The sequence below is a fragment of the Enhydra lutris genome, unplaced genomic scaffold (genome assembly GCF_002288905.1).
Source record: "Enhydra lutris kenyoni isolate GAN:26980312 unplaced genomic scaffold, ASM228890v2 scaffoldscaffold21, whole genome shotgun sequence".
NCBI lineage: Eukaryota > Metazoa > Chordata > Mammalia > Carnivora > Mustelidae > Enhydra > Enhydra lutris.
Window position 1 is genome coordinate 71,935,665 of NW_019154105.1, and position 14,276 is coordinate 71,949,940.

The following is a 14,276-nucleotide window of genomic DNA, read 5'->3' on the forward strand; positions in this document are numbered from 1 at the left end:
TTAAAGCATGCACTTACTATGGTGAGCACCAGGTGATTAAAATAAAAACATTTTTTAAAAAGTGACATTTCTCTTGGGTTGTTTCAAAAGAAATAGCTGTTACATAATGAAGTAACAGAATACTAAGAGACAGTCACATGAAAGAGAAAATGAATATTGAAAGTATAAGTTAGTATAAGCCACTCTATCAATTTTCTAATAAAATTAAGGACTTGTCTGGCTTCACTTTTTTATCTGTATCCTTCAGAACTGTTTGATTTTAAAAATTATTTTAGGCAGTTTTAAACTATTTCATCTCTCTCCTAAAGCAGTAATACTATACTATACTTATCAAGGTAGCTCTCCCACCACAATAGCAATTTTACAAATAAATTGCAAATTCCCTGAGAACAGAGGTTATGCCTTATGTTTCATTATTTTCCCCTTGTAATAGCTATCACACAGAATTATGCATAGAAAACAATGTAATCAGTATAGTACAGATCAGCAAGTGATTCTGATGATAGGAAACACTAACTCTGAACCCCAGCTAAAGGAAATGTTATTCCCACCAAAAATAATTCCATTCTCTTCATTAGTTAAAAAAAAAAAAAACTGTACTCCATTATGTTTTGAATTTCAATAAAAATTTATGAAAAATTTTTTAAAGAATTGTTTTAGGTAAAATTAAACTTTGACAAAATAATTTCTGGTTCACTTCCTTAAGAAATGTTGGTCTTCCTTTGAGTATACTCTGTGACCGTTGTTTAAAAATAGTGTTTGCCACTTATTTGCTCTGCTTAGCTTAAGCCTCCGCCTTCGGCTCAGATCATAATCCCAGAGACCTAGGATTGAGCCCCACATCGGGCTCCCTGCTCAGAGGAGAGCCTGCTTCTCCCTCTCCCTCTCCCTCTCCCTGCCGCTCCCCCTGCCTGTGCTCACTCTCTCTCTCTTTCCAATAAATAAACAAAATCTTAAAAACAAATTAACACAATTGCAAAAATATCTGAGCTCTTCATGATAAACAATCAACGTGTTTATTTGGGTCCAGATTTCACATTCTAAACATAATGTTCTGACAGACTGATTTTGCCAAGGCCAAGCTCACAGCTTTCTTATCTCACCACATATATTGCTTACAATTTGTCCATTAATTTTCCCGTTAACTGGCTTAACCTCACAGGTGGTTTTCCATGTTTAGAAAAAAAAAATCTTTTGGTTTAAAATTTTATTCACTTACCAGTGATTTATGGCATTGCCACTAGATCGTAAGCCAAAAAGAACAGGAATTTATGTGTTTTTCACTACCATTTTTTAAAAAAGATTTTTTAAAAAGAACATTTTAAGTGTTCTCCATCCCCAGCATGGGCTCAGAGTCACAACTCTGAGATCAAGAGTTGCATGTCTACGGACTGAGCCAGCCAGGTGCCCCCTTCCACTACCCTTCTTTCCAAAACCCCAAGCTATGCCTGAGACAAAACGAGTGATCCAAAATATGCATGGAATGATTGTTAGTTATCAAAGGCAGCTTTATTCTAGGTGCTGGGACACAATGGGAAGCAAAAACAAACACAATTTGGCCCTTAGGGAGTTTACATGAAGGAAATTTAACGGGGATCGATCATAAAAACAAATGTCAAATTGCGAATTTTATGACAGTGCTATGAAGCAGAGCGACCAGGTTCCATAAGGTATAGACTTAGAAGGATTGTCTCTCTTGGGAGACATGGAGGAAGAGAGCTCCTTGAAGAAGTGGCCAGAGTTGAGATCAGAGGATGATCACACAGTAATTAGAGGAAGAGGAGAGGACAGAGAGTTCCATTCTTTTTTAGTTTCTTCTCGGTGTTTTTCCTTCTCACTCAATGTCCACCTGCCATAATGGTATTTATCATTATAGACTCTCCCTCTTTTTCCTGCAACCTTAGTTTAATAGCTACTTGTGGACTTCTGCATAAACTCAAGTATATGTAGGTCTCCTTTTAGGTAACAACCAAACTTACTTTTCTGTGAAAATCGCCAGTAATCATTTTAGAAACTAAGGACAAAATATCAAAGAGAAAATGAATTAACAAGAAGAACACCTCTCTTCAACTTACTTTAACTGTTGTATGCTCGAGGAAATGCCATATGATAAATACTTAATAGATCTTGGTTGGTTAGTTGCTTGGCTGGCTGGCTGAATGGCTGGTTGACTGGTTAACTGGCTGGCCAGATGTTGGTTGGCTGCTCAGTGATTGGTAGATTCGCTGGCTAGCTTGTTAGATATTGGTTGGTTGGCTGGTTGGCCAAATGTCAGTTGAGTGCTGGCTGGCTGACTGGGTAGACATTGGTTGGTTGGGTGACTAGGGTGGTTTATTGAGTAATAAGAGTGGTGGTTTAGCTCTAGCTTTCAAGTCAGACTTAATTTTATTCAGATTCTGACTGACCATTCACTGATAACGATAAACAACTTACATAAGCTCTCTAAGTCTCTGTTCGTTCTATAAAATAGTATTTTTTTTTCCTCACAGGGTTGTTGTGAGAATAAAGGTGATATTGCATATGAAGTTTTAGCGTGGTACGTAGGATATGTTAACCATTCACTAGTATATGTTCACAATTTAAAAGAAAAGAAAGAAGCTTGAGTGTTGTTTCTGAAAGGAACCAAATTAGTGAAAGCAAGTGATGATTCCGTTTAAATGTTTGTCTCGTTTATCATAGCCTTCAAATGTTTCACGGCTGCCAACACGCATCTGTTACAGGGTCATAGTACACAAAGCTAAGAAGGAGCTGTTACATGTAGGAAACTCACAAGCACACGAGCAGATCTGGACAGATTAGAACTGAATTCACCACCCTCCACCTTCCCCTGCTTCCTGACTGGCCTATCATCGCATGACTGCAGGGCTCATCAGGATAGCAACTTTCTCTATCAAAAAAAATTTTTTTTAGGGAGTGCTAGTATATTAGTTGACATGAGTGACAGGGGTTACACAGGTGTTCACTTTATAATTATTTGCTAAGCTGAACATGTATGTTTTCTGTATCTTCCTTTAGGCACACCCACACTTAAACCTCACCAGAGGAGGTGACATTGGCATGCAAGAATGTGATGGACTAGGACCGTACAGATGAAATATATAAACCTATACCGGGTCTCTATAAGCAAAGGAAAGTCCTTAAATTGCAAATGGAAAGAAATACACACGCAGTAAATCCTGACTGTGAAAAAGAGGACATGAGGTTTATTCCAAGGGTCCAGATTGGCTATCTCCTGGTCACAGATGAAGTGGCTAGAGCAGCAAATTACTAAACTTGCGTGTGCCAGTCTGCGTAAATGTACCACGTGCTGGAGTCACTGTAGGGTGGGATTTTTCCACGCTCTTTGCCACTTGCTTAACATTGGGCATGAAGAGCTTCTCCGGATGACAGTGCTTAAAAGACCTCAGTCACTAGAGGTCTTGCACAGACGGCACTGCCCCATCTCTTCCAGCCATTGTCCTTAACATTCATGCCACGTGTGCGTGATTTCAGAGACAGCTGCCCTGGTTTAGTAAACGCCATCAGCAACAAAGTCAAAAATTACACATCTCTATTGCTAACAAGCGGCTTTTGGGTTTTTTTTTTAGCGCCGACTGGGAGATGCGGCAAAGAAAGCGATCAGCAAGCTCCAGGTCAGAACCATCAAGAAGGGTGATAAGGTAACAGCAGACTCTTTTCTTTTTGGTGAGGGACTAGTCAAAAAAGTCCCTGACTTTTCTGACAGCCAGGGTAGAAGAGATGGAAGGATGGGAAAAGGGGTATCCATGAAAATAGCTCTCCTGTGTCTGTAATTATACCCATCTTTATTAGATATAATTTAAAACAATTTATAAAATGCGTGCAGTAGGACAACAAAGCAGTTGGAAACAAAGTGTTAGAAAATGAAAAGTATAGGAAAAATAGATGAAGCTAGAATAAATTTTTTAGACAAATACATTACCTGAAATGTGTAACAAAAATGGATCCCAAACTTAGTTTGGGGCTTTCTAGCAGCCAATGCAAAGAAGGAAGAAATATTCAAACAATATCTAATTACCTTATTGCAGTGTCCACAAGGTGAAAATGAGATGGTTATTCCTGGTATTACAATTTGAGAAAAAATTTCCATAAATCCTTGCAAGGAGGAAAGTGTTATATGCTGAGTGATGTCCTCCACTGATATCTGCAGTAAATACAGAAAGCATATTCAGTCCCTCTGAAATCTAGCATCCACAACCCCACAGTCATTACAGCAGACTCCCTTGCTGTAGAATGAGGACATAAAGCCAAGAGCCTATCTTTTTTTAATTCTGGTATAATTAACATATGGTGTTATATTAGTTTCAGGTCTACAACATAATGACTCAACCATTCTATACATTTCTCAGTGCTCATCAAGATAGGTGTATTCCTAATCTCCTTTATATATTTCGCCCACCTCCCCACCCATTTCCCCTCTGACAATCACCAGCTGTCTGTAATTAAGAGTCTGAGTTTTTTGTTTGTTTCCTTTTTTTCCCCTGTGTTCATTGGTTTTGTTTCTGAAATTCCACATATGAGTGAAATCAGATGGTAATTGTCTTTCTCTGACTGGCTTATTTCACTTAGCATTATACCTTCTAGATCTATCTATGCAATTGCAAATGTCAAGGTTTCATTCTCTTTTTTATGGCTGAGTAATATTCCATCGTATATATATCATATATATGATATATATATATTATAGTTTCTGTGTGTGTGTATATAATTCCATTAAATGTATATATATCTTCCTTATCCATTCCTCTGTCAGTGGACACATAGGCTGTTTCCATATCTCAGCTTTTGTAAACAATGATGCTCTAACCATATCAGAAGCAGAAGTGTATCTTGAGAAGGAACAAGGAAACAGTGCAATCCAAGGCCTGCAGACCTCTAAAGGTCTTTCTTCTCCCCAGAATAAATTTTAGAGCAGTGGATTGTGGTACATGTATTTGGGGCTCATTGGAACATTTGTAAGGGAGTCACAAGTCTGCATGTATAACCAGGTGCCATCTCTAGTCTGAATACTTGATTTATCTCACTATGCGCTGCTATTTTTCAACTATATAAAAAATACTATTGAGCTTCCTAAGATGAAATTCATTTAAAAGCATTACTAAATTTAAAGTATATTTTGCATTACTTTTTTCCCCTCAACAGAATATGAAATGGGGTATTGAAAGAGAGATGTATATACTCAAATAAAGAGAGATGTAAATACTTGAATAAAAAGTTAAAACCATGGTTCTAGAGTTGTATACACACAAGATTCCCAAGGAACTGATAGATTAAGTATCATTTGGACACTTCTCCATAAATAGTGTTTCTCAGCCTTGAGATTTGGATGTCACTTCTAATTATAATAAATAGCATTCCTAATAATGATATACTTAAAAATTGCTCTCTCACACTCATAATAAACAGCATTTTATTTTATAGTAACAATACATTAAAAAATTATTCCCTCACAAAAGCACTTACAGTAGAACCCAGAAACAAAAAGTGGAGGTTGGAAGGAATGGAAACTGAGCCAATAGACGGTCAATTATTGTTTGAGAAAACTGGCACACAGACGATCGAAAGCCTGTCTCCAGGCAAGCTCCCCTTGCTTGTTTGCCTCTTCACATAGGAGTTGAAGCTACACAAGTCAACTCATCTGTACTTTCTCTGTTGCAGGAAACAGAGCCCGATTTTGATAACTGCGCAGTTTGCATCGAAGGATACAAGCCCAATGACATTGTGCGGATCTTGCCCTGCCGGTGAGTCCCTGGGCCACCTGCTTTTGAATGGGGTGTGTGTGTGTGGAGATGAGAGGGCCTCCTGGCTGCACTGGCGCGGACCTGCTTGGCCTAGCCCTATGAGGTCAGGCTGCCCAAACCTTTCTGGGTTTAAACAGCAAACAGTGGAAAAAGTGTAACCTTTCTCCTTGAAAACATGTTTTCTTGCGAAATAAATATTTTTCTGATCTCCTTTGTACCAAAGGAAGCATAGTGCTATGAATTAGAACCTCATGATACGGAAATTGATGATGGGGCTCCCAATTATAAGTTTTCTTTAACAACAGAATTATGATATTCAGAATCCGTTCTAACTTTCACAAGTGCTGTTTTAATTTAATTAATGAACTCAGAAAGATATGTCGTGAATTGGGGCACCTGGGTGGCTCAGTGGGTTAAACGTCTGACTCTTGCTTTCCGCTTAGGTCATGATCTCCGGGTTGTGAGATCAAGCCCTGTGTTAGGCTCCACGCTGGGGGTGTGGAATCTACTTAAGGTTCTTTATCTCCCCCTCCCTCTTTACCCCCACCCTTCTCTGTCTCCCTCTTTCTCCTTCTCTAAAAAAAAAAAAGTGTATATATATTGTGAATAATCATGAAGAGATCAACAGTCAGAATATGGTCTGGAGTGAGTGGGAAGCCAAAGGCAAATTCCATTTCCTTTTGGGTTTTCTTTTTTTGGGGGGGGGTAGGAGTTTATCAGCAGGAAAGAAATGTGACAGTCACCCCAAAACTTCTAGAATCTAGGGGAGGATGCCAACGTATGTAGTTGGAAACATTCCCCAAGTGGGATTTTCATATCACCCTAATCCTTCTCCCTAATTGAAATTTACTGTTAAGGTATTTGAATTTTTATATATAGTTAAAATTAAATAAGTTTAAATATATCAATAAAATCAAATATTTTTAAGTTGCATAAAAACGGTCTTCCTATCATTGAAAACCTTTTTTTTTTTTTTTTAAAGATTCCATTCATTTATTTGACAAACAGAGATCACAAGCAGGCAGAGAGGCAGGCAGAGAGAGGAGGAAGCAGGCTCCCCCACCCAAGCAGAGAGCCCCATGCGGGGCTCGATCCCAGGACCCTGAGACCATGACCTGAGCCGAAGGCAGAGGCTTTAACCCACTGAGCCACCCAGGCGCCCTGAAAACCTTTTTTTAGTGTTGCTGCATCAAGTATCCTAAAAATAAAAAATTATTCCTTGAAGAAAGTTTCTTCACTTAGAAAGGTGAGCTTTTTAAAAAGTCTTAAGGGGCACCTGGGCGGCTCAGTTGGTTCAGCATCCAGCTCTTGGTTTCTGCTCAGGTCTAATTTCAGGGTCATGAGATCCAGGTCCTGAGTCAGGCTCTGAGCTCTGCCTCTCCCTCTGCCCCTCCCTCTCCCTAAAGTAAATAAATAAAATCTTAGAAAAAATTCTTAGAGTACTTAATCAAGTAGATAAAAATACACAAAGATATAAAGCAATGCACCTTTAGGAAATATTTCTCTAAAATAAGAAAGAAAATATGCTTGTAGAGGAATTAATTTAATAATCCCAAAATGACAAAGAAGTGTCAAAAAAGGACAGGATATGTAAATAGATGCAGAAACTCCCGAGGGGAATGAATCCTTCTTGAAATGCTTTTAGGCAAATTGATCATCAGGAAACAGGCCTGGGAAAGTACACTGCTGGCTCCAGCCAAAGCCTTCAATGCAGATGCATTTTCCTTAGTTTTTAGATGCCTGGCTAGCTCTAAGACAAAACCATAAAATCAACACATCAAGACTTGGTGGTTTTCTTCCTATGAGGGAATATAGAAATTCTTTCTTCAGACATTAAACCTGGTATTTAGTTAGTGACTTCTAGAAACCTGGCAAAGAATGGCGGGCAGCCTGTGAGCCACAGAGAGCCTCTCAGGGTAGCATCTTTTATCTCTGCGATATTTTACCAAGGTTGTTATTCAACCTCATAGTGATAAGCAAAGAATGTGCTTTCCTTTGCTTTGCTGCTCAGAGAGTGTTTACAGCCCCGGGAGGGTACTTCTCATAAAAAATATCCAAAGCAAATCTAAGTTAAATTGCAACTTTTTCCTTCTTTTTTTTTTTAGAGAATCTAAATGTAATTAAGAAAATCTATTTTTAAAACTATATAAAGCATTACTTTAGCTCCATAATCCCTACTGTATAAAATAACATTCATCTGGAGCTCTGCCATGAGTCTATCCCACGTTACCGCATAGAATTACTAAAAGCCGCGTAATATCCAAGCCATAGATGGGCCATAGTTCGATTTACCGTGCTCCTATTGTGCAACATTTGGCTGGTTTCGGTTCTTAATTAAGACAAATTACTCTGCTTTAGCAGTGTTTAGATTGTCTTGATGTATTATTCCAGATCTCTTACAATAGAATTTTTGGAAAGATTAACCAAAGAAATAGCTTTTTAATAATAAAAAAAAACTTTAGGAAGTTTAATTTTATTTATACTAGCCCTTGCCCTAGGCCAGTTCAGTGTGGCCTACGATTCTTCCCTTTTTACATTATTTTTGATTCTTGGCTCATTTCTTGACACTCTCTGTTCAAGATTCTTGCTGTCCATCTGCTTTTATTTCCTTATTATAGGCCCGGCTTTAAATAACACAATACATTGAGAATCAGCAAGCACAGGTTAGAGTTATTTATTGTTTGATCTTAGATGAACCATATATATTTACTCTTTGAAGAGCTCATCCATTTTTTTCCATGCTGACTTTAAAATCGAGGTATTTTGGTGCCTGTTGCTTGTTTCTGCCAGACAGTTCGCACTAATGGATGTCATCAAACAAATGCACTGGCATTTGCTTTTTGCTACATAATTTCCTCTGGGGTATTATTAAGCCCCAGATCCTATGAACTTTATAGACTCTCTCATTATTTCCAAGCTGACTCAGCCCCAGAATTTTTTGCATCTCCTTAGAGTATAAACCATTTCAAAAAATAATAATAATAATAATTCAGTTTTTGTCTTCCTTCTTTTATATTCTTTTCTGTGGTCTCCTAACCCCTCACCCGCTGGGTGTATCACTTCTATAGTGTGGCCACTTGGGGTGCCTTTCCAGATCTCCCTGGGATATTCTTGTGCCGTGATTTTTTTCAGAATCATTCTCTTGTTTGCCTCTTTTAGAAACCATTGCACAAATTAGGATGAATTAATAAATGATTTCCCCTCTTCATTTGTTGTCATGGCGATTACTAAAGTTAAATCATGCGCATACACACTCATCGCCTCCCCCTTGCTGTCTTCCCTAGGGGCCTTCTCCTGAGCAGGCCCCCACACCCCAGCCCACCCCTCCCCGCCCCCGCCCCCACAGGGGCCAGCTGGGCATGCGCGTGCAGCAGCTCCCAAAGCAGCTAAGGGTCAGACAGCTCTAACTTGTGTGGCTTGGATTTGATCCTAATACACCACTGGGGTATTTTCCAAAGAATTTTGGTTTTTGCTTAGAACATATACATGCCGAAACCTACATTATAGTGTATTTTAGGGCTGGTTTTTGTGAATTAGGTTTATACTTGTGATTATCATTTTTAGCTACAGAAGATATTTTATTGAAGCATATAATTGAAATTGTATCGTCTTCCCTTGTCCAGAGAATAAGTTGGGCTCTCAGATTCTTCCAGAGCTTTTATCCTCTGGTGTTTCTACTGTTCTTCAGTGGTTACTCATTTCAGTCTATTTACCTATACAGTTTCAAACACTCTGCTCAGAAAGAACACGACCTCTTCAGGCAGGGCAAAAGTCTTTGTATGCTACTTAAAAAAAAAAAAAAAAATGCAATGTATGCATCCATACCCTAGGTACCTTTAAAATTCTTTCCTTTCTTGGATTGATCCCTATAGCATTATTACTAATTTAGGAGGATATTGGCTTCTATCACTTTTTCCTTTGACTTTGGAAACTCTTCTATAATGTAGGAAAAATTTTAAAGCTCCTTGGTAACAGCAAGGTAACTAAATTTTTTAGTAACCAAATACTTCATTTGCAACAATAAACATTTATTTTGTAGCAACTGTGTGCCAGGAATAGTAAGAAGTACCAGAGTTGAAAAGATAAATGGCCTGATCCCTGCTCTGAAGGAAATCAGTCTAGTGTGGGGGAGAGAAGGGAATTTAAATAAGTAAATCACCGTACAGCATGAGGTGTGCAACAACAATAGCAAAACGGGTTTTTAAAAATTGGAGGAAGCAATACCAGGCACAAGAAAGGCTCGGCAGAAGAAAGGACATCTTCATAATTTCTAACAATGGTTTGCCTTGCCAATTGCCATTTTCATTATAGAAAATCTGTATAATGGATAAATATGTAATTAGCTATCTAACTCCCCCAGGCAGATAACTACTGTTACTATTTTTATGTATTTCCTTGCTTTTATGTGCTATACCTATTCTGGTAAGTTTGAGATACTACTGTCAACATCATTTATTATCCTGTTCTTTTCACTTAATATTCTAGGAATATGTTCAAAATGGTTCTAGATTATTAGTGGCACATCTTGACTTTCCTTTGGCCTCTGACTCCGTAGGCAGATGTTGATCAAGGTCTAAGTTAAATAAACCAACCCAAGCCCCTGGGACTTTGGTGCTTATGTAGAACCTGCTAGTCAGGAGTCAGGACGTTTTTTCAGGACGGACAGAATTTTCTACTGAGGTTAAATGGGAATGTGCCCTGGCTCCCTTTAGCTTATTTCTTAATAATCCATTGATGCACTGTTCACATTTCAGCATCCCACCCTACTAGAGAGGACAAACAAAAGCAGTGTTCCATATACAGCCAATGTCAGTATCATTTGGGTGTGTGGAAGTGGCCCATGGAGGCGGCGAGCCCCTCTGGCTTCCTGTTGTTACAGTTGGATTGCAAATAAAATAATCCAAAACTCAAGTCTTTATCTTCCATAGATGTGCCCCCACTTTTACCTTGCTCCTAAACAGAGTTCCCATAGGACAAATTCCCTCCTGGAGTTGTATTTTGTAAACAGTGTTTCCTGGAGGACGCTGTAGGAGACATTGTGACCACTGCCCACACTTTGACTGAGGTCTTTGTATTTTGTGTTTTAGAGTAGGGGGTAGTGTTTGGATAAAGAAGCAGCTAGAAACGCCTATTTGGAAATATTTCTGGTTAGGAAGCATGGTACTTTAACTGTTTAGTGTTGGAGCTTAGAGCCAGTTTCCCATGTTTGAAGGCAAGCCATGGCCATGGCCTCTCTGAGCAGCCTCTGAGAAGGTCAATGAGTGGCCTGTGGGTCAGGGGTTTGTCAGGTTCCTCATTCTTCACAACAGGATGTCACTTTTGTCCTGAGCAAGGTTATCTGTTTGCTTAGATGATTCTGGAAGGGGTGGGGTGAAGTAAAATATACATAACATAAAATTGACCTTTTTAACCATTTTTAAGTTTACAATTCAGTGGTATGAAGTACATTCACATTGTTGTACAGCCACCACCACTATCCCTTTCCAGAACTTCATTTTCTCAAAGCAAAACTCTGTAGACATTAACACTAATTCCCCATTTCCCTAATCTGAAGGTTTTATGTGTGGGTGTGCGTGTTGTATTTTTAATTTAGCCTTGACTTTTTTTAAAAGGAAAATGTCAATGAAGAAACTTAGATTTTGATTTAAGCATCTAATTTAAGTTGGTTAACTAAAAATTGGTTTTTACATATTCTTTTTTTAAAATTCATTTAACTAACATATATTATTGGTTTCAGAGGTAGAAGTCAGTGATTCATCAGTCTTATATAACACCCAGTGCTCATTACATCACGTGCCCTCCTTAATGTCTGTCACCCAGTTACCCTATTCCTCTACTCCCTTCCCCTCCAGCAAACCTCAATTTCCTATGATGAAGAGTTTCTTATGGTTTGTCTCCCTCTCTGGTTTCATCTTGTTTTATTTTTTTCTCTCTTTGCCTATGATCCTCCATTTTGTTTCTTAAATTCCACACATGAGTGAGATCATATGATAATTGTCTTTCTCCAACTGACTTACTTCACTTAGCATATTACCCTCTAGTTCCATCCATGTCAGTGCAAATGGCAAGATTTCATTTTTTTTATGGCTGAGGAATTTTCCATTATATATATAATATATATATATATATAACATATACACACACACACACACACACACACACACACACACACACACACATACACACATCACATCTTTATCCATTCAGCTGTTGGTGGACATCTAGGTTCTTTCCATAGTTTGGCTATTGTGGACATTGCTGCTATACACATTGGGGTGCAGGGGCCCTTCAGATCACTACGTTTGTGTCTATAGGGTAAATACCCAGTAGTGCAATTGCTGAGTTGTAGGGTAGCTCTATTTTCAACTTTTTGAGGAGCCTCCATACTGTTTTCCAGAATGGCTGTACCAGCTTGCATTCCCACCAACAGTGTAGGAGGATTCCCCTTTCTCTGCATCCTTGCCAACATCTGTCATTTCCTGACTTGTTAATTTTAGCCATTCTGACTGGTACGAGGTGGCATCTCATTGTGGTCTTGATTTGTATTTCCCTGATGCTGAGTGATGTTGAGATCATTTCTTTTATGTGTCTGTTGGCCATTTGGATGTCTTCTTTGGAGAAGTGCCTGTTCATGTCTTCTGCCCATTTATTGATTGGATGGTTTGTTCTTTGGGTGTTGAGGTTGATAAGTTCTTCATAGATTTTGGATACTAGCCCTTTATTTGATATGTCATTTGCAAATATCTTCTCCCATTCTGTCGGTTGACTTTGGTTTTGACTTGATGAAGTCCCAATAGTTCATTTTTGCCCTTGCTTCCCTTGCCTTTGGAGACGTGTCTAGTAAGAAGTTGCTACAGCCAAGATCAAAGAGGTTACTGCTTATATTCTCTAGGATTTTTGATGGTTTCCTGTCTCATGTTAAGGTCTTTCACTCATTTTGAATTTATTTTTGTGTATGGTGTAAGAAGGTGGTCCAGTTTCATTCTTCACCATGTTGTTGTCCAGTTTTCCCAATGCCATTTGTTGAAGAGACTGTCTTATATTCCATTGGATATTCTGTCCTGCTTTGTCAATATTCATTGACCATAGAGTTGAAGGTCCATATCTGGGCTCTCTATTCTCTACCATTGATCTGTATATATCTGTTTTTATGCCAGTACCACACCAACTTGACGATTATAGCTTTGTAATAGGGCTTGAAGTCCGGAATTGTGATGCCACCAGCTTCGATAAAATATACATAACATAAAATTGACCTTTTTAACCATTTTTAAGTTTACAATTCAGTGGCATGAAGTACATTCACATTGTTGTACAACCACCACCACTATCCCTCTCCAGAACTTCATTTTCTCAAAGTAAAAGTCTGTGAGCGTGGGGCGCCTGGGTGGCTCAGTGGGTTAAGCCGCTGCCTTCGGCTCAGGTCATGATCTCAGGGTCCTGGGATCGAGTCCCGCGTCGGGTTCTCTGCTCGGCAGAGATCCTGCTTCCCTCTCTCTCTCTCTCTCTGCCTGCCTCTCCATCTACTTGTGGTCTCTCTCTGTCAAATAAATAAAATCTTTAAAAAAAAAAAAAAAAAAGTCTGTGAGCGTTTAACACTAACTCCCCATTCCCCTAGTCTGGAGGTTTTATGTGTGTGTGTATGAGTGCCTGTGTGTGTGTGTGTGTGTGTGTGTGTGTTGTGTTGTGTTTTTAATTTAGCCTTGACCTCTATTAAAAAGAAAATATCAATGAAGAAAGTTAGATTTTGATTTAAGCATCTCATTTAAGCTGGCTAACTAAAAATTGGTTTTTACATATTCAATTTGAAACCTAACAAAGAATGATAATTCTACATATTTCTGGTGTTATTGTTCTTGTTGCTATTACTGCAATACTAACATGATGTTACTCTTATTATGATTAGAAGAACTCTCACTGCTCCTGTTATGATCACTAACATCATTACCACCATCAATTCTTCCCAGGCTTTCTGTAGCAGCTCTCTCCCTAATCTTCCTGCTTCAACTCCTGCCCCTTAATTATTCATTCTGATAAGCCTATTTTTAATTATCCAGCTAGATGAGCTGGACTCCAAGTACTTTTTCAGCAAGTACAACTTTAAACTCAAAAGTGTGACTTTAAAAAAGCTATCCTTTGGGAAGAATAATTGAAGGTAGAATTCAGTCCTTCTGATTCTCTGAAAGGTACCTCTGTAACAAGGTAGATTCACAGACAGCTGGAAATCATGCCCTTTTGTGTATTAGCTCCTTCCAAGAGACCTGAGTTGGCTGGTGCCATTGCCATCACTTTTATCAAGGATTGCTCTAAGAAGCAATCTTCAGAAAGTTGCCATTGTGTCTCTTATTAGGATTTTATTCTGTGACTCCTTCATGGGGGCTTGCCAGAGCAGTTCATGTACATCATAACCACATTTCTTCCCAGCAAGGGAATGTTTTTAGACTGTGAGTACTGAATTATGATACCGTCCAGATTTTTTTCTGTGTTTGTTGATGGAAAGTCGAGAGCCAAATCTGT

The 14,276-nt window shown here is 38.7% G+C and overlaps 1 protein-coding gene across 1 annotated transcript in view; it reads left to right on the plus strand.

The window, feature by feature from the left end:
• The window catches only part of LOC111149194 (ring finger protein 150), a 259,632-nt gene that overhangs the window by 175,434 nt on the left and 69,922 nt on the right, over positions 1–14,276 (plus strand). Inside the window, exons 3-4 of the mRNA XM_022506139.1 lie at positions 3,588–3,659; positions 5,677–5,759. Coding sequence (XP_022361847.1) covers positions 3,588–3,659; positions 5,677–5,759 — 155 coding nt within the window. The remainder of the gene's footprint in view (positions 1–3,587; positions 3,660–5,676; positions 5,760–14,276) is intronic.